At 44.1% G+C, this 25,155-nt stretch overlaps 2 protein-coding genes across 2 annotated transcripts in view; one reads left to right on the top strand and one right to left on the bottom strand.

Moving 5' to 3' along the window:
- Nucleotides 1-621: 621 nt before the first annotated feature.
- On the bottom strand, nucleotides 622-5,431 carry RPS23 (ribosomal protein S23). Its single transcript, XM_056539098.1, has 4 exons — nucleotides 5,281-5,431; nucleotides 3,086-3,245; nucleotides 2,129-2,249; nucleotides 622-815 (listed from the first exon to the last, which is right to left on the bottom strand). The coding sequence occupies exons 1-4, from the start codon at nucleotides 5,282-5,284 to the stop codon at nucleotides 669-671; spliced, it is 432 nt and encodes a 143-aa protein (XP_056395073.1). The 5' UTR covers nucleotides 5,285-5,431; the 3' UTR covers nucleotides 622-668.
- The window catches only part of LOC130290868 (V-type proton ATPase subunit S1-like protein), a 107,716-nt gene continuing 86,822 nt past the window's right edge, over nucleotides 4,262-25,155 (top strand). Inside the window, exon 1 of the mRNA XM_056539064.1 lies at nucleotides 4,262-4,385. The gene's annotated coding sequence lies outside the window, so the exon portion shown is untranslated. The remainder of the gene's footprint in view (nucleotides 4,386-25,155) is intronic.

Below are 25,155 nucleotides of genomic sequence, written 5' to 3'. Positions count from 1 at the left end.
TGCCACAAATAAATTCGGACCAAAACAAATTTTTTCAGAAGATTTGGTCAAATCAATTTTTTATTTAAAATTCGCTTATCTCTATCATTAACATATTTTAATAGTTAGGATATTTAGGCAAGCAGCAATTTTTTTTTCTCACACACTTTTGGGGGTAATATGGGAATTTTTTTTCATTTTTATCAGCCCTTCTAACCTAATTAGCACAGATTTTACACTTTTAGCTCCCACTATGAAAATAAATTTTGGATCGAGTGGGTTAATTCTGGACATCGGTGTGATCACTGATATCTGGCATTAGTGGAGAGTCCTGGCTGTTAAGAGCAGTCACTCACCAGCTTTGAAGCGAGCTTCGCTCCTGAGCTTGTTTTAAAGTCCCATTGTGGATGTTTTCCTCTAAGGGTTAAAACAACAAAGATTCTGGAAATAGAATTATTCCATTATAGTAAATTAGAAGTAACCAGTCTTCGCAATACCTCCTTCATGCTTTGTAGAATTGCTAAAAATTGGATGCATTGTGGCCCATGATGCAGACATTCCATATGGACAAGGTAATAGACACCAAAAATGAACAAACAACCCAAATAGTCAGATAAAGTGTGAAACTAGAGAAGACAACCCTGAATTTGTGAAAGTTGTTTATTTAACAAGAGGATAACAGAACAAGTTTATGATCTTGGTCTCTCCTTCTTGCCTTTGTACAAGGCCAGCAGAGACACATTGGCTACTTTAACAACCTTGAAGCGGACACCGGGAATATCACCAACGGCATGACCAGCTCGACCAAATCCAGCAACCAAAACTTCGTCGTTTTCCTAGGACAAAGAAAGATTAATTTTTAGTCACAAGTTTACAGAGACAAATTTTACTGTACAAAAACCTGCCCAGTATGCAGAAAACAGGTCAATGGATTGATAATCTAATGTCACAGCAAACATTGATTGGCAATACCACCGTAGAGTGTTATACACTACAGGCTTCTAGCAAATAAAAGAGGTGTTCCCATTTGCCTTACATGGTAACAGTTAATTGGACATCCATTACGTTTCAATACAGGAACCTTAGAGAGCGGAGTATATGGTGTACCGGTCTGCTGTTTTCTAACTAATCTGTTAAAGGATTTTAAACATGTTTATGGCTCATATGAAAGATCCAGCCAATGGGCATCATGTGTGTCTGCTGCACATATTTTTGCAACTCTAGTACAACTCATTAAAGACCAGGCCAGCAATGTGCAAACTGGGGTCTGGTGTTCACACCCCAAATAATCACAACTCAAGTGAGGAAAGTTGCATTAAAAGGATGAGGCTCCTGACATCACTAAAGCCCTCTTCACACCACAATGAAGACCTCTGTTTAAACACACACACTAAGGGTACATTCACATGGGTGGATTTATTTGCGGGTTTCCCGCTGCGTATTTGAGAGTGGGCAGGCCCTTCTCTGCTCTCCGCAGCAGATTTTACGCAGAAAATCTGCGGACAACCGCAAAGAGCCTGCCCCCTTTCAAATACGCAGTGGGAAACCCGCAAATAAATCCGCCCATGTGAACGTACCCTAAGAAACACTGGCCTCTGTCGGACTATTTAACCCTGCAGACATTAGTGTACTTGAGTAGCTTTGCCACCATACACACTAAAAACAAAGCATGTAAATAGGGACAAACTTCATAAACACTGGAGGGGCGGCCATTCTTACTGTAATACAGTCCATCTGTTTCGACAGTTCAGAACCATTAATGAAATGTTAAGAGTTAACAATGTAAGTCTATGGTTCAAGGGGCAATGCCAGTCTTCTGCTGCAATAACTCTTGATATAATTGCTGTTGTAATTGGTTGAGGGTAGAGATGAGCGAAGTTACAGTGATTCGATTCGTCACAAACTTCTCGGCGGTTGCTGACTTTAGCCTGCATAAATTAGTTCAGCTTTCAGGTGCTCCGGTGGGCTGGAGACTCTCTCCTAGGACTGTATCCACCTTTTCCAGCCCACCGGAGCACCTGAAAGCTGAACTTATTTAATGCAGGCAAATGCCGAGCTGCGAGGTTAGTGGTTAATCAAATCACTAACTTTGCTCATCTCCAGTTGAGGGTGAAAAAAATTAGATAATGTGTTTCCTGATCATATTTACCTCAATAAAGTTCAAGCAGCCGTCATTTGGGACGAAGGCGGTGATCTTCTTGCCGTTCTTGATCAGTTGCACTCTGACACATTTCCTGATGGCAGAGTTGGGCTGTTTAGCCTCAACACCTCTAGATAGCAAGATAGACTTGAATAAGACTTCACACAGTATATTTAAAAGGAGGCTCCAGATCACACATATATTACAATAGTGGAGGCTCCTGATCACACATTACAATAGTGGAGGCTCCAGATCACAGTATGTGTTACATTATCCAAGGTACTGAATCAACAATGGTTAGAGATGTTACACATTTGTAGGATAAGGAATGACAGGGAATATCAGTCGTTTCCCCTCAAACGTTCCTTCTAAGGCTGGCTTCACACCATGTTTTTGCAATACAGTCCCCGTATACGTTTTCAATTTGAAAACTGTACAGAACCGCACTGAAGACCGTATGCATTGACTCTCCATTGAAAACTGTATGCCAAACGATGCATCAGGTTGAGTCCGTTTTGCATCCTGTACGGTTTTGTCAGTTTTTTTCCCGTACCCAAAACCATAGCCTACCAGTTTTTGGTCCAGGTGAAAAACCGTATTGAAACGTACACTTTTTTTTAACATGGGAGGCAATGGGAACCGTACAGAACGATGTGTGTACGGTTAGATCTGGTTTTAGACTTTGCACAGTTTTTTTTTCTTAGAATTTTAATTAAACAAGTGAAACTTTATTCATAATGAATGAAAAGTTAAAATAAATTTTTTTCTTAAAAACCGATGCAACCGGCAATCATTTTTCGAGCTGTATACGGATTCAAATTTGCACACACGTTTTGATAAAGGTTTAGCCAGGTTTTGAGTAATTTTTTTTTTAAATCAAAAAGGGATTACATTGCAAAAACGTGGTGTGAACCCAGGCCTGAGCATACAAGGTGCTCAGACAGCCCCATAGGAGGGAACACTTACACTTTTTCCAGGACAATTCCTTTGGCGTGGGAAGCACCTCCAAAAGGGTTAGCCTTGAGAGCAGTCCCCAAGTGGGCCTTCTTGTACTGCTTGTCATGCCATTTCTGCTCACGTCGGTGGTTACGGAGCTTTCTTGCTGTACGCAGACCACGGCACTTGCCTGAAAAAAAAAAAATAAGAAAGGGAGTGTTAATATAAAAAGGTGTTTAGTGATAAACCTTTGCTTTATGCACTGTATTTCATGTGTCAATGACCAGGACCAACAACTGAGCTAGATGTATTAATATTCTGAAAAACTAATCCTGATGTGTCTAATCTGTAGCATCTCAACTTGTCCCCATTTCTACACAGAAGTTGTAAGGAAAGTGCCTGGCATTTATCAGTGTTTGCCCCTTTTTTCGTCTATATTTTGGTTTACACATTTCTGCAGATTTTGAGCTGTAATCCACAGATTTTGGCAATAGGCATAATATTGACAGGTTTTATGAAGTGCACCTTTTTGTGAAAAGGCATAAACAAAAAAAGGTCAGGCACGTGAAACTGATCCTCTCCTGACATGTCAGGGAAGAGTCAAGGGCACTCTTACACATTGGCATCATCAGCTGTGTGAAATCCAGCATTGCATAAAGCAACTGGACTTTTCTTCTAGTAGTGACATGTACAGGTGCTGCCTGCAGTTACTTGTGAACCCCAAGTGCTAGTGGCTGCAGCTATCCATCCAAAGGGGTACTCCGGCCCCAAGACATCTTATCCCCTTTCCAAAGGATAGGGGATAAGATGTCTGATCACGGGAGTCCTGCCGCTGGGGACCCCCACAATCTAACATGCATCACCCACCCGTGGGAGCTGCACTCAGCGCTGCAGCCTCTGATTATACCGGGTCACGACTGAGGGGCCAAAGTATTGTGACATCACAACTCTGCCCCCGTGTGATGTCACGCCCCGCGATGCAAGTCTATGGAAGGGGCCGTGACCGGTGTTGTACTGCATGCTAGATTGCAGGGGCCTCTGTGGTTTGCATATTACATTTTCTTCACATGCGCCCCCCCCCCCCCCCCCCCGGAGCACAGAGCTGTCTGCAGAGCGCATGCGCTTTAAGATTTCACACAGCTCTCACATCCTGATAGACTGCACATGCGCTGGGCACTTGCAACAGAAGTCAGGCGTAGCGATGGCCCGACGCATGCGCAGTTACACCGCACAGATCGCTCTCCAGGGACGCAAAGCTCTCGAGTCATCAAGACGTGAGAGCTGTGTAAAATCTTCAAGCGCATGCGCTCTGCAGACAGTGGGCTTTAGGGTAGGCTTTACTCCCCTGAATATTTTATCTTGACAAGTCATGTGATTCACATATGATTCAAGGATTTTTATTTAAGAAAAGGGGAAGATACACCACTGCTAAACTGACAGGATTTCTTTATGGCCAAGATTTTGCTGCGATTAGAGTACCACTGAACCCAAAATCTCAGAAACACACCAAGTTGGTTTGGCATTTTATAAATGACTGACATCTGGTCACAGTATTCTTCTACCAAAAAAAATCACACAACATTTGTTACATTTAAAAGTTACCACCAGTGGAAACAGTCTATGGGGCCACAACTCTAGATCTGCTTCACCCTCATTGATTGTGAGGTGGGGGCCCTGGCACTATGGTTGGGAATACACCTTAAATACACATAACTAAAATAGTCTGAATAATAATGAAACTGTATGTAAGACCAATATCTTCTGGGCCATCTACATCCCTAGGGAGCACTATGGTGTTATATAGAGGGATGTGACATTACACAGGGCAGTACCTGACAATGTGCACGAGTTCTCTTCACAACTGAGGTGCCTTCAGCTGTTACCAAACTACAACTCCCAGCATGCCCGGTCAGCCGTTGGCTGGGAGTTGTTTTGAAACAGCTGGAGTCACCCTGGTTGGGAAACAGTATGGGATGCGGCCATGTTCAGATCATGCGGTACCGCAGCCTCCAGGGTATAAGCCGCACTTGGGTGATGCAGCCTATCATGGCGCCCGCTCCCCGCAGCCTCATGGTGTACAGATCCCGCCGCTTACATCTCCCCGAGCCCCAGGCGTGATACACAAGCCCAGCGGGGAGAGAAGCCTCCTTCCCGGAGCATACAGCGCCTCCCAGCCCGCTCTCCGGCCGCCCCGGCCCCGCTCCACGCCGCAGAGCCTCACTCACCCATCTTGCCTGTCCTAGGGCCGAAAGCGGAAAGATCGACTCCCAGAAGCCACCGAGAGACCCAGGCGCCGCGAAGACCCCACCAGGGCTGCCTTCCTTAGTGCCTGACCCGGAAATACCCAGGAAATGGCCTTTATTTCTTGTTAGGTGAACGCAGGATGCGAATTATCTGTCAAGATAATAATAATATTACATGTAGATTACTGCCGGATGGGTTTATCCTTAAAATAGTGGGAATTAATGGATATAACTCAGGCAAATAGGTGGCTGAAGTCTATAGCAAACTACAAGTCCCATGATGCCTGGCGGCGTAAAGGTCTTACAGCTGGCCACACCTACTACGAGTAGTGCTGCGGAGCGTTATGTGGTGTACACGGTGAAGAGGTTGTAAAGGGTTATAACCTACTGAACTAGATGAGAGTGGTGTAATTCTCCTGTGTTAGGGAAAGTAACAGTGGTTGAAACCCTTTAGGGCAACCAGTGGACCTCCAGCTGTTGCAAAACTACAATTACCAGCGTGCCTAGACAGCCTTCAGTTGTCCGGGCATGCTGGGAGTTGTAGTTTTGCAACAACTGGAGGCACCCTGGTTTGGAAACGCTGGGGGACATTTCTCAAGGAAGGTTTAGATGAACAATTTTTCTACTCCTTTAGTTTGTGAGGTGGTAATGTGTACCTGCACCAAATGTATTAACCCCTTAAGGACACAGCCTATTTTGGCCTTAAAGGAGATATGCAGTGCTGAAAAACGTATCCCCTATCCTAAGGATAAGGGGATAAGTTTCAGATTGCGGGGGTCCGACCCCCCCCCCCCCCCCGTGATCTCCTGTACGGGGCCCTGGCAGCCAGCGAGAAGGGGGCATGTTGACCACCGCCTAAGCGGCAGCTGACGCACCTCCTCAATACAACTCTATGGCAGAGCCGGAACGCTGCCTTCGGCAATCTCCGGCTCTGCCATAGCGATGTATTGAGGGAGCGTGTCGGCCGCTTCTTCATGCGGTGGTCAACACCCGCTATCTGGCCAGCGAGCCAGGGACCCCAGTGGTCGGACCCCCCACAATCTGAAACTTACCCCCTATCCTTAGGATAGGTGATACGTTTTTCAGCACTGCACTCTTTTATATTTCCATCCACAGACAAGTGGGAGGGCTTGTTTCTTGTGCAAACAGTTGTCCTTTATAATTACAACACTCACTTTACCATAAAAATGTATGGCAAAATAAAAAATATTTGTATGGGGAAATTGAAAAGAAAACCGCAATTTTGTAATTTTGGAAGGTTTCGTTTTCATGCTGTACAATTTATGTTAAAAATTACATGATTTCTTTATTCTGTTGGTAAATATGATTAAAATGATACCCATGATTGTATACTTTTCTATTATTGTACCACTTTAAAAAAAATCTCAAACTTTTTAAAGGAGTACTCCAGCGCAAAATAACTTATCCCCTATCCAAAGGATAGGGGATAAGTTATAGATCGCGGGGGGTCCGAGCGCTGGGGCCCCCCGGGATCTCCTGGACGGGGCTGCGGCAGTCTGCCGGAAGTGAAGTTTCGTCCCCAGCAGAAAGCCGCGGCAGACACTCCCCCTCCATGTATCTCTATGGGATTCATGGAGGGGGCGTGTCGGCCAGCACGTCATGCGGGGACGGAACGCCCCCTTTCCTGTATATTGCCGCGGCCCCGTACCGAAGATCGCGGGGGGGCCCCAGCGCTCGGACCCCCCGCGATCTATAACTTATCCCCTATCCTTCGGATAGGGGATAAGTTATTTTGCACTATAGATGTCCTTTAACCCAATTAGTTAGTTTAAAATCCCTCTATTTTGACAACCTATAACTTTTTCATTTTTCCGTATAAGCGGTGGTATGAGGACACATTTTTTGTACCGTGATATGTACTTTTTTTTTTGATAGACCATTTGAATATACGAAACTGAAATATTTTTTTTCAAATTTTGTAATATGTTACAAAAAAAGCAGCAATTTTGGATTTTTTAAAAATGTTTACACCGTTCACCATACAGGATCAATAACATTATATTTTGATAGTTCGGACATTTACGCACCTGGCCATACCAAATATGTTTAATTTAATTTTTTACACTTTCTGGGGGTTAAAATGGAAAAAGTGACGATTGAAATTTTTTTTTAGGGGAGGGGATTTTTCTAATTTTTGAACTTTAAATTATTATAATTTTTTTTACACTTTAATAGTCCCCATAGCGGACTATTTATAGCAATCACTTGATTGCTACTACTGTTCAGTGCTATGCATAGGGCATAGCACTGATCAGCATTATCGGTCATCTTCTGCTCTGGTCTGCTTGATCTCAGAACAGAGCAGAAGACCCCAGGAGAAGGCCGGAGGCAGGTGAGGGGACCTCCGGCCTCCAAGCTGGATGATCGGATCCCCGCGGCAGCGCTGTGGGCCGTCCGATCATCCATTTTAGTGACGGCACTGCTGCAGATGCCGTGATCTGTATTGATCACGGCATCTGAGGGGTTAATGGCACACATCAGCGGGACCTGCCGCGCATGACATCAGCACCACACCGCTGCTCGCGGACATGTACTGGACGCAAATATACGTCCTGGTGCGTACTAGTACTAGGGCACCAAGATGTACATTTACGTCCTATGTCGTTAACGGGTTAACTCCTTTGAGACCGAGCGCATACCCATACGCCCTCAGCCTGCTCCCTGTCTATAACGCGGGGCCAAGCCTCTAATAACGTCCGGGACCCATGGCTAATAGCGCGCGGCATTGATCGCGGTGCCGCGCGCTATTAACCCTTTAGACGCGGCATTCAAAGTTGAACACCGCGTCTAAAGTGAAAGTAAAGCAGTGCCGGTTAGCTCAGGGTGCTGTTCGGGATAGCTGCTGTGAAATGGCGGCATCCCGAACAGCTGTAAAGACAGCAGGAGGGTCCCTACCTTCCTCCATGCTGTCCGATCGCCGAATGACTGCTCAGTGCCTGAGATCCAGGCATGAGCAGTCAAGCGGCAGAATCATCGATCACTGGTTTCCTATGAGAAATGTAAAAGATCAGTGTGTGCAGTGTTATAGCCCCCTATGGGAGTTATAACACTGCAAAAAATAAAATAAGTTTGAATCACCCCCCTTTTCCCAATAAAAAAAAAACCAGTGTAAATAAAAATAAACATATGTGGTATCACCGTGTGCAGAAATGTCCGACTTATAAAACTATATAGTTAATTAAACCGCACAGTCAATGGCGTACGCTCCAAAAAATTCCAAAGTCCAAAATAGCGTATTTTTGGTCACTTTTTATATCATTAAAAAATTATCATAAAGTCCGATCAATACATAAATGGTACCGCTAAAAACTTCAGATCACGGCGCAAAAAATTAACCCCCATACCTCCCCGTACACAGAAAAATAAAAAAGTTATAGGGGTCAGAAGATGACAAATTTCAAACGTATACATTTTCCTGCATGTAGTTATAATTTTTTCCAGAAGTACAACAAAATCAAACCTATATAAGTAGGGTATCAGTTTAATCGTATGGACCTACAGAATAAGGAGAAGGTGTCATTTTTACCAAAAAATGTACTGCGTAGAAACGGAAGCCCTCAAAATTTACAAAATGGCATTTTTTCTTCAATTATGTCGCACAATGATTTTTTTTTCCGTTTCACCGTAGATTTTTGGGTAAAATGACTGATGTCAATACAAAGTAGAATTGGTGGTGCAAAAAATAAGCAATCATATGGATTTTTAGCTGCAAAATTGAAAGGGTTATGATTTTTAACCCCTTAAGGACCCGGGCTTTTTCCGTTTTTTCATTTTCAATTTTTCCTCCTTAACTTTAAAAAATCTCCTTGATTTTGTATCACTTCAGAAAAAAATCATGAATACATGCAGGAAAATTTATACGTTTAAAATGGTCATCTTCTGACCCCTATAACTTTTTTATTTTTCTGTGTTCATGGAGCTATGAGGGCTCATTTTTTGCGCCATCATCTGAAGTTTTTAGCGGTACCATTTTTGTTCTGATGAGACTTTTTGATGACTTTTTATTCACTTTTTTGTGGTATAAAAAGTGATAAAAAATGCTATTTTAGACTTTGGAATTTTTTTGGGCGTACACCATTGAACGAGTGGTTTAAAAAGCGGTATATTTTTATAATTCAGACATTTCCGCACGCGGCAATACCACATATGTTTATTTTTATTATTATTTACACTGTGTTTTTTTATTCTTGGAAATGCCAGGTGATTAAAACTTTTATTAGGGGAAGGGATAATTGAAAGGGTTAATGATTTTTTTTTTACACTTTTCTTATGCAATATTATAGCTCCCATAAGGGGAAGGGATAATTGAAAGGGTTAATGATTTTTTTTACACTTTTCTTATGCAATATTATAGCTCCCATAAGGGGCTATAACTTTGCATTAACTCATCTTTTACACTGATTGATCCATCTCCATAGGAATGGATCAATCAGTGTTTTCGGCGATTGAATGCTCAAGCCTGGATCTCAGGCTTGAAGCATTCATTCGGCGATCGGACAGCACAGGAGAAGGTAAGAAGACCTCCTCCTGTGCTACAGCTGTTCGGGATGCCACGATTATACCGCGATGATCCCGAACAGCTCCCTGAGCTAACCGGCAACTTTCACTTTCGTTTTTAGCCGCGCGGCTCAGCTTTGAGCGTGCGGCTAAAGGGTTAATAGTGCGCGGCACAGCGATCAGTGGCGCACGCTAATAGAGGCGGGTCCCGGCTTCACTATGATGCCGGGCCCGCCGCGATATGATGCAGGGTCACGGGGACCCAGGACGTACCCATACGTCCTGGGTCCTTAAGAGGTTAAAAGGTAAGGAGGAAAAAACAAAAGTGCAAAAACTGGAAAACCCTCCGTCACCAAGGGGTTAAAGGGGTACACCACTGCTAGACATGTTATCCCCTACATGTCTGATAATAGAGGTCCAGCCACTGGGGACGCCTGTGATCGCTGCTGTGGCACCCCAGCCATCCGATGCCCTTAATTATGCCACAAAAATTCACCAGCCCAGACCTGGCTTACAAAACTGGCTGTAGAAAGCAGTTTTATAAAGTTGCACAATATTCGTAGCAGTGAAAAAATAAGTCTCGGAAGAGAAATTTCACAAAAATGTGTACTAGCCCTATATTTATTACATGCCCTGCACTATGTAATAAATTTAGTGCATGAACACTCCAACTACACCATCAAAACCTGTGAATAATATCAGCACACTGACCTTGATACATGTCCCTTATAGGACATTTATCCCCCAAAGGACTCATCTGTGCTCTCTCCCATCTGATAGCACTCTTCTGTGCTCTCTCCCATCTGATAGCACTCCTCTGTGCTCTCTCCTGTCTGATATGTACTCCTCTGTGCTCTCTCCTGTCTGATAGGACTCCTCTGTTCTCTCTCCTGTCTGATAGTACTCCTCTGTGCTCTCCTGTATGATAGTACTCCTCTGTGCTCTCTCCTGTCTGATAGCACTCCTCTGTGCTCTCTCCTGTCTGATAGCACTTCACTGTGCTCTCTCCTGTCTGATAGGATTCCTCTGTACTCTCTCCTGTCTGATAGTACTCCTCTGTGCTTTTTCCTGTCTGATAGCACTCCTCAGTGCTCTCTCCTGTCTGATAGCACTCCTCAGTGCTCTCTCCTGTCTGATAGCACTCCTCAGTGCTCTCTCCTGTCTGATAGTACTCCTCTGTGCTTTTTCCTGTCTGATAGCACTCCTCAGTGCTCTCTCCTGTCTGATAGCACTCCTCAGTGCTCTCTCCTGTCTGATAGCACACCTCAGTGCTCTCTCCTGTCTGATAGCACTCCTCTGTGCTCTGTCCTATGAGACCGAGAAGTGCTAGTCCACCCTCCCTTACTGGACTTTATCCAAGCCTGTGCTTCAGCTTGAACAAAGCCAGGATTTTTAAAGCCACAATTTCTATAAAAAGGAAATACAATTGTCTTATAAAGAATATGAGAAATGTTAATGTATAAAAAGTTTTTGTATCTGACAGTGCTCGTTTAAATTAATTACCTAGCTTTGACCTCTGGTACAACTCTCCACTGTGACGATGGGCCTCCAATTAAGGCTGGGTTCACACTACGTTTTTCAACTACGGTTCCCGCATACGTTTTCTATCAAAAACCGTATGGGGAAAAAAACGGATGGAACAGTATGGGAAAAAGTAAACCGTATGGGTTTTTAAACAGTATACTGTTTTTAAAAGTGCATACAGTTCCGTCAGTTTTTACAGAAAAAAAACCCATACGTTTTTGAAATTTTTGTCCATTTTTAATGGGAGGGGTCTTGGGTGGGGACTTTAGTATTCAAATGCGCATGTGCAAAGTAAAAACGTATACGTTTTTCCCGTATGGAACCGTATACATGTGCGTTTCCTATTGACGTCCATGTTAAAAAAACGTATGCGGTTGCAGTACGGTTTTTAAACCGGAGTCAAAACTGTGGTTGACCACGATTTTGTCTCCGGTTTAAAAACCGTACTGCAACCGCATACGTTTTTTTTTACATGGACGTCAATGGGAAACGCACATGTATACGGTTCCATACGGGAAGAACGTATACGTTTTTACTTTGCACATGCGCATTTGAATCCTAAAGTCCCCACCCAAGACCCCTCCCATAAAAAATGGACAAAATTTTCAAAAACGTATGGGTTTTTTTTCTACAAAAACGGACGGAACAGTATGCACTTTTAAAAACAGTATACTGTTTAAAAACCCATACGGTTTACTTTTTCCCATACTGTTCCATCCGTTTTTTCCCCATACGGTTTTTGATAGAAAACGTATGCGGGAACTGTAGTTGAAAAACGTAGTGTGAACCCAGCCTAAGTCAGACATGTTTCATGATTAAATCTGTTCTTTTTCTGTCAATTTTCTTTATGGAATTGAGGTTCTTAAGAGGCCAAAAATATGCATATCTGCGTATGTCTGTAGATACCCAATACCAATATAATATTGTATTCAAGTAACAAAGGGGGGGAACTTTTCATGTGTCCTATCCTGTTTTTGTGGTGTTGATTTGTCGCTGTAGCTGTTTAGAGACTTTTGCTTTAGAGGCCTATTTTAACTTTTTGCAATACTCATGAATTTATCATGTGCAATTTGTCGCGCAATTTGTTGTAAAACCCTCAATTGTTTGCAAATGTACACCAGCCTAGCCAATACAAAGTGATGTACTGAAGTGTTATTTAAAACAATTTGCACTAGCACCATATTTATCACATCCCATGCAACCATTTAATAAATTAAGCGCAAGTACACATTACTTCCACACATTAACGGGTTAGAAAAATCTAATTGGTACTCCAGTGAAAAAATTTTTTTTCATATCAATTGGCTCTAGAAAGTTAAACGGATTTGTGAATTAAAGTCATTAAGTTACAGCAGTCAGCACTCAAACCCCTTTTTCTGAGCTAACTGAACAGGGAATAATGACCAACATGTGTACTCTGGGGACAGTGGTCAACAATATTGCACCTGCCGTTGTGCAAAAAGCCCAGGGAACCCAGGAATGATTTGACTCGCAGCGTCTACACCAGTGATGGCGAACCTATGGCATGCGTGCCACAGGTGGCCCGCCGAGCCCCCTCTGTGGGCACACGGCCATAATTCGCCATGGGTGCTTATACAGTGGGTCATACAATAAATTGGCCGGCCGGGCCGCACGGGTGCCGACAATTAACCCCTTAAGGACGCAGGACATAAATGTACGTCCTGGTGCGGTGGTACTTAACGCACCAGGACGTACATTTACGTCCTAAGCATAACCGCGGGCATCGGAGCGATGCCCGTGTCATGCGCGGCTGATCCCGGCTGCTGATCGCAGCCAGGGACCCGCCGGCAATGGCCGACGCCCGCGATCTCGCGGGCGTCCGCCATTAACCCCTCAGGTGTTGGGATCAATACAGATCCCGGCATCTGCGGCAGTTCGCGATTTAAATGAACGATCGGATCGCCCGCAGCGCTGCTGCGGGGATCCGATCATTCATAACGCCGCACGGAGGTCCCCTCTCCTTCCTCCGTGCGGCTCCCGGCATCTCCTGCTCTGGTCTGTGATCGAGCAGACCAGAGCAGGAGATGACCGATAATACTGATCTGTTCTATGTCCTATACATAGAACAGATCAGTATTAGCAATCATGGTATTGCTATGAATAGTCCCCTATGGGGACTATTCAAGTGTAAAAAAAAAATGTTAAAAAATGTAAAAGTAAAAGTAAAAAAAAAGTGAAAAATCCCCTCCCCCAATAAAAAAGTAAAACGTCCGTTTTTTTCTATTTTACCCCCCAAAAGCGTAAAATTTTTTTTTATAGACATATTTGGTATCGCCGCGTGCGTAAAGTTCCGAACTATTAAAATAAAATGTTAATGATCCCGTACGGTTAACGGCGGGAATGAAAAAAAATAAAAAAGTCCAAAATTCCTACTTTTTTAATACATTTTATTAAAAAAAAATTATAAAAAATTTATTAAAAGTTTTTTATATGCAAATGTGGTATCAAAAAAAAGTACAGATCATGGCGCAAAAAATGAGCCCCCATACCGCCGCTTATACGGAAAAATAAAAAAGTTATAGGTCATCAAAATAAAGGGATTATAAACGTACTAATTTGGTTAAAAAGTTTGTGATTTTTTTTAAGCGCAACAATAATATAAAAGTATATAATAATGGGTATCATTTTAATCGTATTGACCCTCAGAATAAAGAACACATGTCATTTTTACCATAAATTGTACGGCGTGAAAACGAAACCTTCCAAAATTAGCAAAATTGCGTTTTTCGTTTTAATTTCCCCACAAAAATAGTGTTTTTTTGTTGCGCCATACATTTTATGATATAATGAGTGATATCATTACAAAGGACAACTGGTCGCGCAAAAAACAAGCCCTCATACTAGTCTGTGGATGAAAATATAAAAGAGTTATGATTTTTAGAAGGCGAGGAGGAAAAAATGAAAACGTAAAAATTTAATTGTCTGAGTCCTTAAGGCCAAAATGGGCTGAGTCCTTAAGGGGTTAAACAAGAGAGCAGAGCCGGGCTCCGGCGGTAAGTTAGCTCCCTGCAACGCGGCCCGGTCCCTTCACTGTGTGGCCGACTGTGACTGTCTCCTCCCAGCAGTGCGCAGCGCTGGGAGGTGAATTAACCCCACCACGGCTGGGCGCCGTTAATAAATGGTGCAGCCGTGCAGCGGGCGTATGAAGAGAGCTCAAGAGCTCTCCGATCCGAGTGATGTCCGGCATTAACACTTTAGACGCGGCGATCAAAGCTGATCGTGGCGTCTAAAATGCCGAAGTGACTGCCGGTAGCTCAGTGGAGCTGATCGAGACACCAGCGGCATAATGCTGCCGGGTCCCGATCAGCTGAGAGGACAGGCGGAGGTTCCCTACCTGCCTCCGTCCTGTTCCATCGGCACTTCAATAATGCTGATAGCCTCTGCAGGCTGTAGTAATGGAGCGCCGATAACACTGATCAGTGATGTGCCTATGCGACAACAGTGATCACTGTCTGCAAGCAATGACTAGATTGCAGTGCAGGTAGTAGAACAGGCCCCATGGCAGTTTTTTTCCTAACAGGGTGCCTCCAGCTGTTGCAAAACTACAACTCTCAGCATGCCTGGACAGCCTTTGGCTGGAGACACAGCATTTGGAAAACTCTGCCCTATGGGGACCAAAAATTTTTTTTTCAAAAAAAAGAAATGTAAAAAAAAAATGTAAAATAATGTTTAAAGCCCCCCCAGCCCCAATAATAGGTTAAATTGACCCTCTTTTTCCCCATTTTTACATAAAATGTCACCAAAAATATTTGGATTTGGAATCGCCGCATGCGTAAATGTCCAACCTATTAAAGGAAAACTGTCCGCTTCCCCCCCCCCCCCCCCCGCACTAACCAGTGGTACTGGCTGGTAGTGCGGGGGACACTGATCAGTTTGAGCCCCACCGTACCCAGATCCGCCGTGCCGTTCTGCCGTCATCTTCTATTTCCAATATATGCAAATTAGGTACTAACTTGCACTGTGACGTCAGCGTTTCTGGCCGCAGCGCCGACCAGCTCATCAATATTCCTCCCCTCCCTCTGCCTCTCCCTCTTCTCCCCGCTCTGTAATGAAGAGAGAGGGGAGGAATATTGATGAGCTGGGCGGCGCTGCGGACAGAAATGCTGACGTCACAGTGCCAGTTAGCCCGGTCGGTGCAAGTTAGCACCTCATTTGCATATAACAAAAATAGAAGATTACGGCAGAAACAGCTGGTGATCCGGGCACGGTAAGGCTCAAACTGATCAGTGTCCCCCGCACTACCAGCCAGTACCACTGGTTAGTGCGGGGGGGGGGGGGGGAGAAAGCAGACAGTTTTTCTTTAACCCCTTAAGGACTCAGCCCATTTTGGCCTTAAGGACTCAGACAATTTAATTTTTACGTTTTCATTTTTTCCTCCTCGCCTTCTAAAAATCATAACTCTTTTATATTTTCATCCACAGACTAGTATGAGGGCTTGTTTTTTGCGCGACCAGTTGTCCTTTGTAATGACATCACTCATTATATCATAAAATGTATGGCGCAACCAAAAAACACTATTTTTGTGGGGAAATTAAAACGAAAAACGCAATTTTGCAAATTTTGGAAGGTTTTGTTTTCACGCCGTACAATTTCTGGTAAAAATGACATGTGTTCTTTATTCTGAGGGTCAATACGATTAAAATGATACCCATTATTATATACTTTTATATTATTGTTGCGCTTAAAAAAAATCACAAACTTTTTAACCAAATTAGTACGTTTATAATCCCTTTATTTTGATGACCTATAACTTTTTTATTTTTCCGTATAAGCGGCGGTATGGGGGCTCATTTTTTGCTCCATGATCTGTACTTTTTTTTGATACCACATTTGTATATAAAAAACTTTTAATACATTTTTTATAATTTTTTTTAAATAAAATGTATTAAAAAAGTAGGAATTTTGGACTTTTAAATTTTTTTTTCGTTCACGCCGTTCACCGTACGGGATCATTAACATTTTATTTTAATAGTTCGGACATTTACGCACGCGGCGATACCAAATATGTCTATAAAAAATGTTTTTTTACGCTTTTTGGGGGTAAAATAGGAAAAAACGGACGTTTTACTTTTTTATTGGGGGAGGGGATTTTTCACTTTTTTTTTACTTTTACTTTTACATTTTTTAACATTTTTTTTTTACACTTGAATAGTCCCCATAGGGGACTATTCATAGCAATACCATGATTGCAAATACTGATCTGTTCTGTGTATAGAACATAGAACAGATCAGTGTTTTCGGTCATCTTCTGCTCTGGTCTGCTCGATCACAGACCAGAGCAGGAGATGCCGGGAGCCGCACGGAGGAAGGTGATGGGACCTCCGTGCGGCGTTATGAATGATCGGATCCCCGCAGCAGCGCTGCGGGCGATCCGATCGTTCATTTTAATCGCGAACTGCCCCAGATGCCGGGATCTGTATTGATCCCGGCACCTGAGGGGTTAATGGCGGACGCCCGCGAGATCGCGGGCGTCGGCCATTGCCGGCGGGTCCCTGGCTGCGATCAGCAGCCGGGATCAGCCGCGCATGACACGGGCATCGCTCCGATGCCCGCGGTTATGCTTAGGACGTAAATGTACGTCCTGGTGCGTTAAGTACCACCTCACCAGGACGTACATTTACGTCCTGCGTCCTTAAGGGGTTAAAATATAACATCAACGAAAACGAAAGCTAATTTAGGTGATGCACCACCAACCACCAGTGTGTTTTCTTTACTAGAATTGACGTTTTTTCAATAATAAAAAAAAAAAACGAGGTTGGATCATTGAACTCAAGTTGTTGTGTTCTTCTTTTAAAACAAAAGATGTTAATTAGTTATGGCAACTGTATGAGTTGTTTTTTCTAAACTTAAACCTCAGTATTCTAATTTAATTGCTGTGCTGGCACTTGGAGGGGAAAAAAGTTGGTGTGCATCAGGCTCAAAAAGGTTCGCCATCACTGGTCTACACCATTGTGTGCGCCTGCATGTATTTGATGTTTTAACTGCACTAAAGAAAATAAAGAACTTGTTTGTACCTGGATCAGGTGAGTGCGGTCCATTCATTCTCCTTTGAATAGAGATTTGTGAATTACTTCTATTAAAAAATCTTAATCCTTCTAGTAGTTATCAGCTGCTGTATGCTACAGAGGAAGTTGAGTTGTTCTTTTCTGTCTGACTACTGTGCTTTCTGCTGACACCTCTGTCCATGTCAGCAACTGTCCAGAGTAGGAAAAAATCCCCATAGCAAACCTATCCTGCCCTGGACAGTTCCTGACACAGACAAAGGTGTCATCAGAGAGCACTGTGGTCAATCAGAAAATAACTATACAACTTCCTGTGAAGCATACAGCAGCTGATAAGTACTGGAGGGATGAAGATTTTTCAATAGAAGTAATTCACAAATCTGTTTAACTTTTTGGCACCAGTTGATTTGAATGTTTTTTTTCCACTTTAGTACCCCTTTAATTACCTTCACCACTTTTGATACATTTTTCATTCAATCTCATTCATTTGAATGACACGACCGGAGTCAGATAGTGACTCCGGTCGTCTCATTTTTGCCCCGTATCCAGTTTTGTGACCGTACCTAAAACCTTGGCATACACGGTTTTAGGTCCGGTCAGAATCATCAAATCGTAGTGTGAACCCAGCCTTAGGCTAGGTTCACACTGCATAATTTCTGTCCAGAAAAATTGTGGGGTGTCAGGTGTCAGGGTTAATGGCCTATCCACAGGTTAACCCCTTAAAGGGGTACTCCGCCCCTAGACATCTTCTCCCCTATCCAAAGGATAGGGGATAAGATGTCAGATCGCCGGGGTCCCGCTGCTGGGGACCCCGGGGATCCCTGCTGCAGCACTCCGCTATCATTACTGTGCAGAGCGAGATCGCTCTGCACGTAATGACGGGCAATACAGGGGCCGGAGCATCGTTACGTCACGGCTCCACCCCTCGTGACGTCACGGCCCGCCCCCCCGTCAATACAAGTCTATGGGAAGGGGGCGTGGCGGTCGTCATGCCCCCTGCCATAGACTTGCATTAAGGGGACGGGCCGTGATGTCATGAGGGGCGGAGCCATGACGTCACGCTGCTCCGGCCCCTGTATCGCCCGTCATTACGCACAGAGTGAACTCGCTCTGTGCAGTAATGATGGTGGGGTGCCGCAGCGGCGATCCCCGGGGTCCCCAGCAGCGGGACCGCGGCGATCTAACATCTTATCCCCTATTCTTTGGATAGGGGATAAGATGCCAGGGGCGGAGTACCCCTTTAAGGACCAGGCCATTTTACACCTTAAGACCAGAGCGTTTGTTGAACATTTGACCACTGTCACTTTAAACATTAATAACTCTGGAATGCTTTTAGTTATCATTCTGATTCCGAGATTTTTTTTTCGTGACATATTCTACTTTAACATAGTGGTAAAATTTTGGGGCAACTTGCATCCTTTCATGGTGAAAAATCCCAAAATTTGATGAAAAAAATGAAAATTTTGCATTTTTCTAACTTTGAAGCTCTCTGCTTGTAAGGAAAATGGATATTCAAAATACATTTTTTTTTGGATCACATATACAATATGTCTACTTTATGATTGCATCATAAAATTGACGTGTTTTTACTTTTGGAAGACACCAGAGGGCTTCAAAGTTCAGCAGCAATTTTCCAATTTTTCACAAAATTTTCAAACTCACTATTTTTCAGGGACCAGTTCAGGTTTGAAGTGGATTTGAAGGGTCTTCATATTAGAAATACCCCACAAATGACCCCATTATAAAAACTGCACCCCCAAAGTATTCAAAATGACATTCAGTCAGCGTTTTAACCCTTTAGGTGTTTCACAGGAATAGCAGCAAAGTGAAGGAGAAAATTCACAATCTTCATTTTTTACACTCGCATGTTCTTGTAGACCCAATTTTTTTTTTTACAAGGGGTAAAAGGAGAAAATGTATATTTATATTTGTAGCCCAATTTCTCTCCAGTAAGCACATACCTCATATGTCTATGTAAATTGTTTAGCGGACGCAGTAGAGGGCTTAGAAGCGAAGGAGCGACAAGGGGATTTTGGAGAGTATGTTTTTCTGAAATGGTTTTTGGGGGGCATGTTGTATTTAGGAAGCCCCTATGGTGCCAGAACAGCAAAAAAACAAAAACAAAAAAAAAAAAAAACACATGCCATACCATTTTGGAAACTAGACCCCTTAAGCAACATAACAAGGAATTAAGTGAGACTTAATACCCCACAGGGGTTTTACCACTTTGGCATATGTAAAGAAAACATTTTTTTTCACTAAAATGTGTGTTTCCCCCCAAATTTCACATTTTTGCAAGGGTTAATAGCAGAAAAGAGCCCCCAAAATTTGTAACCCCATCTCTTCTGAGTATGGAGGTACCCCATAAGTGGACGTCAAGTGCACTGCAGGCGAACTACAATGCTCAGAAGAGAAGGAGTCACATTTGCAAACTTTGCTGAAATGGGGGGGGGCATGTCGCATTTAGGAAGCCCCTATGGTGCCATGACAGCAAAATAACCCCCACATGGCATACCATTTTGGAAACTAGAGCCCTTTTTAATTTGCACAGCCCACTGTTCCAAATATCTGTCAGACACCAGTGGGGGGTAAATTCTCACTGCACCTCTTATTACATTCTGTGAGTTTCCGAAATGGGGTCACGTGGGGTTTTGTTTTTTTTGCGTTTGTCAAAACCGCTGTAACAATCAGCCACCCCTGTGCAAATCACCTCAAATGTACATGGTGCACTCTCCCTTCTGGGCCTTGTTGTGCACCCCCAGAGCACTTTGCGCCCACATATGGGGTATCTCCGTAGTCGGGAGAAATTGCATTACAAATTTTGGGTGGCTTTTTTTCCCTTTTATCTCTTGTCAAAATGAAAAGTATAGGGCAACACCAGCATTTTAGTGTAAAAAAAATTTTTTTTTACACTAACATGCTGGTGTAGACCCCAACTTCACCTTTTCATAAGATGTGAAAGGAGAAAAAGCCCCCCAAAATTTGTAAGGCAATTTCTCCGGAGTACGGCGATACCCCATATGTGGCCCTAAACTGTTGCCTTGAAATATGACAGGGCTCCGAAGTGAGAGAGCGCCTTGCGCATTTGTGGCCTGAATTAGGGATTTGCATAGGGGTGGACATAGGGGTATTCTACGCCAGTGATTCCCAAACAGGGTGCCTCCAGCTGTTGCAAAACGCCCAGCATGCTTGGACAGTCAACAGCTTTCTGGCAATACTGGGAGTTGTTGTTTTGCAACAGCTGGAGGCTCCATTTTGGAAACAGTGGCGTACCAGACGTTTTTCATTTTTATTGGGGAGGGGAGGGGGGCTGTGTAGGGGTATTTGTATATGTAGTGTTTTTTACTTTTTATTTTATTTTTTGTTAGTGTAGTGTAGTGTATTGTTTTTAGGGTACAGTCACACGGGCAGGGGATTACAGCGAGTTTCCCGCTGCGAGTTTGAGCTGCCGCGCAAAATTTGCTGCATCGCAAACTTGCAAACTTGCAAACTGTAAGCCCCCTGCCCATGTGAATGTACCCTGTACATTAACAGGGGGGGGGACGGTACCTCCAGCTGTTGCAAAACTACAACTCCCAGCATGCACGGTCTATCAGTGCATGCTGGCAGTTATAGTTTTGCAACAGCTGGAGGCACACGGTTGGTAAACACTGAGTTAGGAAACAGACAATGTTTCCCAACCAGTGTGCCTCCAGTTGTTACAAAACCACAACTCCCAGCATGCCCAGACAGCCGAAGGGCATATTGGGAGTAGTGGTTACGCAACAGCTGGAGGAGAACAGTTTGGGGACCACTGTGTAGTGGTGTCCAAGCTGTAGCCCTCCAGATGTTGCAAAAATACAACTACCAGTATGCCAAAACTGTCCAGGCATGATGGGAGTTGTAGTTCTGCAACATCTGAAGGGCCAGATGTTACAGAACTACAACTCCCAGCATGCCTGGATAGTAAGGGCATGCTGAGGATGTGTAGTTTTGCAACATCTGGAAGGGCACAGTGGTCTCCAAACTGTGGACCTTCAGATGTTGCAAAACTGCAACTCCCAGCATGCCCAGACGCCAAGGGCTGTTTGGTTGTAGTATACAGGGTTCCATTACAGCAATGCATGTCGCTTTACGGAACTCACCTGTCGCCGCCGCCGTCTTCATCGCCGGGATCCGGGTCTTCAGGGACGAGGTAAGTACCGGGGTCAGGCCCTAGCACTCCCTCGTCCCCCGCCGCGTCCTCCAGTCTTCCTCCCGTCCTCTCCGGACTTCCAGGGGCCTGGCAGGGCGGGAGGAAGTAACCCCCCCCCCTGCGATTGGTCGGTTAGCTAACGGTTAGCCGACGGATCGCAGGGGATAGGAGGAGATGGCAGGCTTGCCACCTCGCTCCTATACTCCAGCACGGTCCTGGCTGTCTGTGACAACCGGGATCATGCAAAATTACCGGGCGCGATTTCGCCGGCCATTTGCGGTGATTGATGACATGGGGGGCCGACATGGCCCCTCCTCGGCGTTTTCCCTGGATCCCTGCTGAAGGATTTCAGCAGGGATCCGCTTCCGATCTCTGCCCGGCACGCGGCAGAGACTGGAGAAACACCAGGACGTTCTGGAACGTCCTTGGTCCTTAAAGCCCAGGGTGCGGGGACATTCCAGAACGTCCTTGGTCCTTAACTGGTTAATGGCCTATCCAACCATCAATACCATTTTCTATAAAACTTTTTTACATTCTCAGCATGCCCTATGGGATGCATATTTCACTTCAATGGGAAAAATGAAACCACTATGAAAACAGCAAGCTTCCTAAAAGCTGTTCTTGGAATGGTGTTCCGAACTCTTTTGGACTCCTGCTGCTCCAGACTTGATGCTTCCAGACTTTTCATTGCGACTTTTGCTTTAGGAGACTTTTGTAAAAAGAACATACCAAGCTGTAATTTCTGTTGATATCATGCAGTGGTCAGGCATTTATGATGTATGACTTCAGTAATTTGCAAAGTTAGGCACAACTGTGCTAATTGAGGCTCAAATCTACACCAGTTCTGACATGGCTTACAAACTGACACTAAGCAGCATTATCAAAATATTGCACAACAAGTCGCAAAGGGGGCAACATACAAAGTGAAGTACTGAAGTAAGAATTGAGACCAGCACCATATTTATCACATGCCTTGCACCAGGTATTCATTTTGGCACAGATACACAATATATAAGCACATGAACGGAGTAAAAAGACGTTCACCTACTCCACTTTGCATTAATGCCCCCCCCATTTTGTTTGCATCTTACATGGCTTAGGCTCTTTTTACACTACATTATTATGGTGTCCGGCAGTGGTATACATCACTAGACCAACCAATAGATACCTTACCTGTATAGCTATTGGGTCTATTCACACGGCAGAATCTCTGCCTCATTCACATTCACTTCCAAGTGAATGCGGAAATTCCGAAGTGTGAATGGGAGTGCGGAAACCCATAGAAGTCTATGGGCTTTAATTTGAGGCGGAATTCCACAAGCAGAAATTCTGCCGTGTGAATAGACCCTTTGATGGATACAACTTTGTCATACATTGAATTCCATGTTATAAAAAAAACACTGTATACTGCATGGTATACATCCTCCTCTATGGAAATGCCCGTTGGTTTGTGCTATTCTATCCAGAATAAAAACATAATCTCCTGATGGAAATAATAGCTGTCACGCCCCCTCCCGTAGGCTTGCATTGAGGTGCGGAGCGCGACGTCACATGGGGCGGAGGCGTGACGTCACACGCCGCCGGCCCTGCGGTTGACCGTAATCAGACCCGGAGTTAACACGCTCCGGGCACTGATTACAAATGGGGTGCCGCGTGCATGATCACGGGCGTCCCCAGCTGCGGGACCCCTGCGATCAGGCATCTTATCCCCTATCCTTTGGATAGGGGATAAGATGTGTAAGCACCGGAGTACCCCTTTAAATACTGTTCTGTGTTGTAACCAAGGAAGGTACCAATGACCATGTGACCTATGGGACCCCTCCAGAGTCTCCTCCATAAAAACCCTGGGAGGAGCTTGTTCAGTCTCTTCTCTTGAGATTAGTTCTCTACTGAGTGCAGCAAGGTCAAGTCCTGCAAGAGTGTCTGGTGTCCTGAGGAGGCCCAAAGCCTACCACGTAGCCACGCATCCACAAGTCCACTACCCCACAAGGAAACGTCAAAACCTGATAAGCTACATACGAGGTGAAGCCTGTCAAGTCAGTCTAGTCAAGTCAGTCAAGATCAGTCAGTATACAGTCAGTGTGGGCCTGCAGCAAATTGGACAAAACCTCGACAAGTCCCAGCCATCCCTAAGGTCTCTGAAGTCACTGGTCGCCTTCTTGGGTCTAACTGAGCAGTCAAGCCTGTTAAACCTGTCTACCTCAGTAAAGCTGCTGTTGTTCCGTAACTTGGCGTCAAAGTCATTATTTGCCACGTGCCTAGCCCAGGATCCAGCGATATACCTTTGAATGGTGAAGAGGTTAAACCATGCCCTGGCATCATGAACACAAGGGGTAATGCCATCTGCCCTTAGGTTAACAATCTACCCTCATCACACCCTCACCCAACTTTTGGCGTCACAAACAGGATACGAGTGTGCACCTTATGTAAAAAGTACCCCCCCAGTCGGAACTGTGTGACAAAAAGTGCCAGAAAGTGTATGGGACTTTGTTAGTGAAATCGGTTTATTGCGAGGCGCTTGTGAAATAGAGGGGGGGGTGAAGAAAAGTTTGCGATCTGCCATTGTGAACCGTAAAAGAATTGTGCCGACCATGTGTAAAATACGGTTTGAAGTAATGCTGCATAACAAAGTGCTGGCTGTACCTGAAAGGGTTAAAGATGTGCAGGAGAAGCACGAAAATGTCCCGTGCTGGTCAGCATCCCGCCCCTTGGCTTGGAAGTCATGTTGTTGTGCCGACTCCTAAGTGGAACTTAAAAGGTCCGCCCCTTGTTGCTTGGGGAGTGGAAGTCAACGTACTTCTGTTCGGCAGCCATTTTCCCAAAGTCCTGTATAAAAGAAACAGTGCCATTGGACCTCTTCAGTTTGCTGTAAGTCTGTGGCTTAAGCAACATGGCGAAGCAAGCAAACAAGAGATCGGAGAGACCCAAGGTGGCGCCGAAAAGTCGCAGTGGCCGCGGCGCAAATGTTTCAAGAGTTGGCGGATCATCTGCAGAAGATCTCTATTGGGGCTGAAGATGCCCATCTTAACCCCTTAAGGACTCAGGGTTTTTCCGTTTTTGCACTTTCGTTTTTTCCTCCTTACCTTTTAAAAATCATAACCCTTTAAATTTTCCACCTAAAAATCCATATTATGGCTTATTTTTTGCATCGCCAATTCTACTTTGCAGTGACAATAGTCATTTTACCCAAAAATGCACGGCGAAACAGGAAAAAAAATCATTGTGCGACAAAATCGAAAAAAACCCCCGCCATTTTGTAACTTTTGGGGGCTTCCGTTTCTACGCAGTGCATATTTTGGTAAAAATTACACCTTATCATTATTCTGTAGGTCCATACGGTTAAAATGATACCCTACTTATATAGGTTTGATTTTGTCGCACTTCTGGAAAAAATCATAACTACATGCAGGAAAATGTATACGTTTAAAAATGTCCTCTTCTGACCCCTATAACTTTTTTATTTTTCCACGTACAGGGCGGTATGGGGACTCATTTTTTGCGCCGTGATCTGAAGTTTTTATCGGTATGATTTTTGTTTTGATCGGACTTTTTGATCACTTTTTATTCATTTTTTAATGGTATAAAAAGTGACCAAAATACGCTTTTTTGGACTTTGGA

Source organism: Hyla sarda, chromosome 1, assembly GCF_029499605.1.
Source record: "Hyla sarda isolate aHylSar1 chromosome 1, aHylSar1.hap1, whole genome shotgun sequence".
Classification (NCBI taxonomy): Eukaryota; Metazoa; Chordata; class Amphibia; order Anura; family Hylidae; genus Hyla; species Hyla sarda.
Note: the sequence above shows the minus strand (reverse complement) of the source record. Positions and strands in the feature narration are given on the sequence as shown.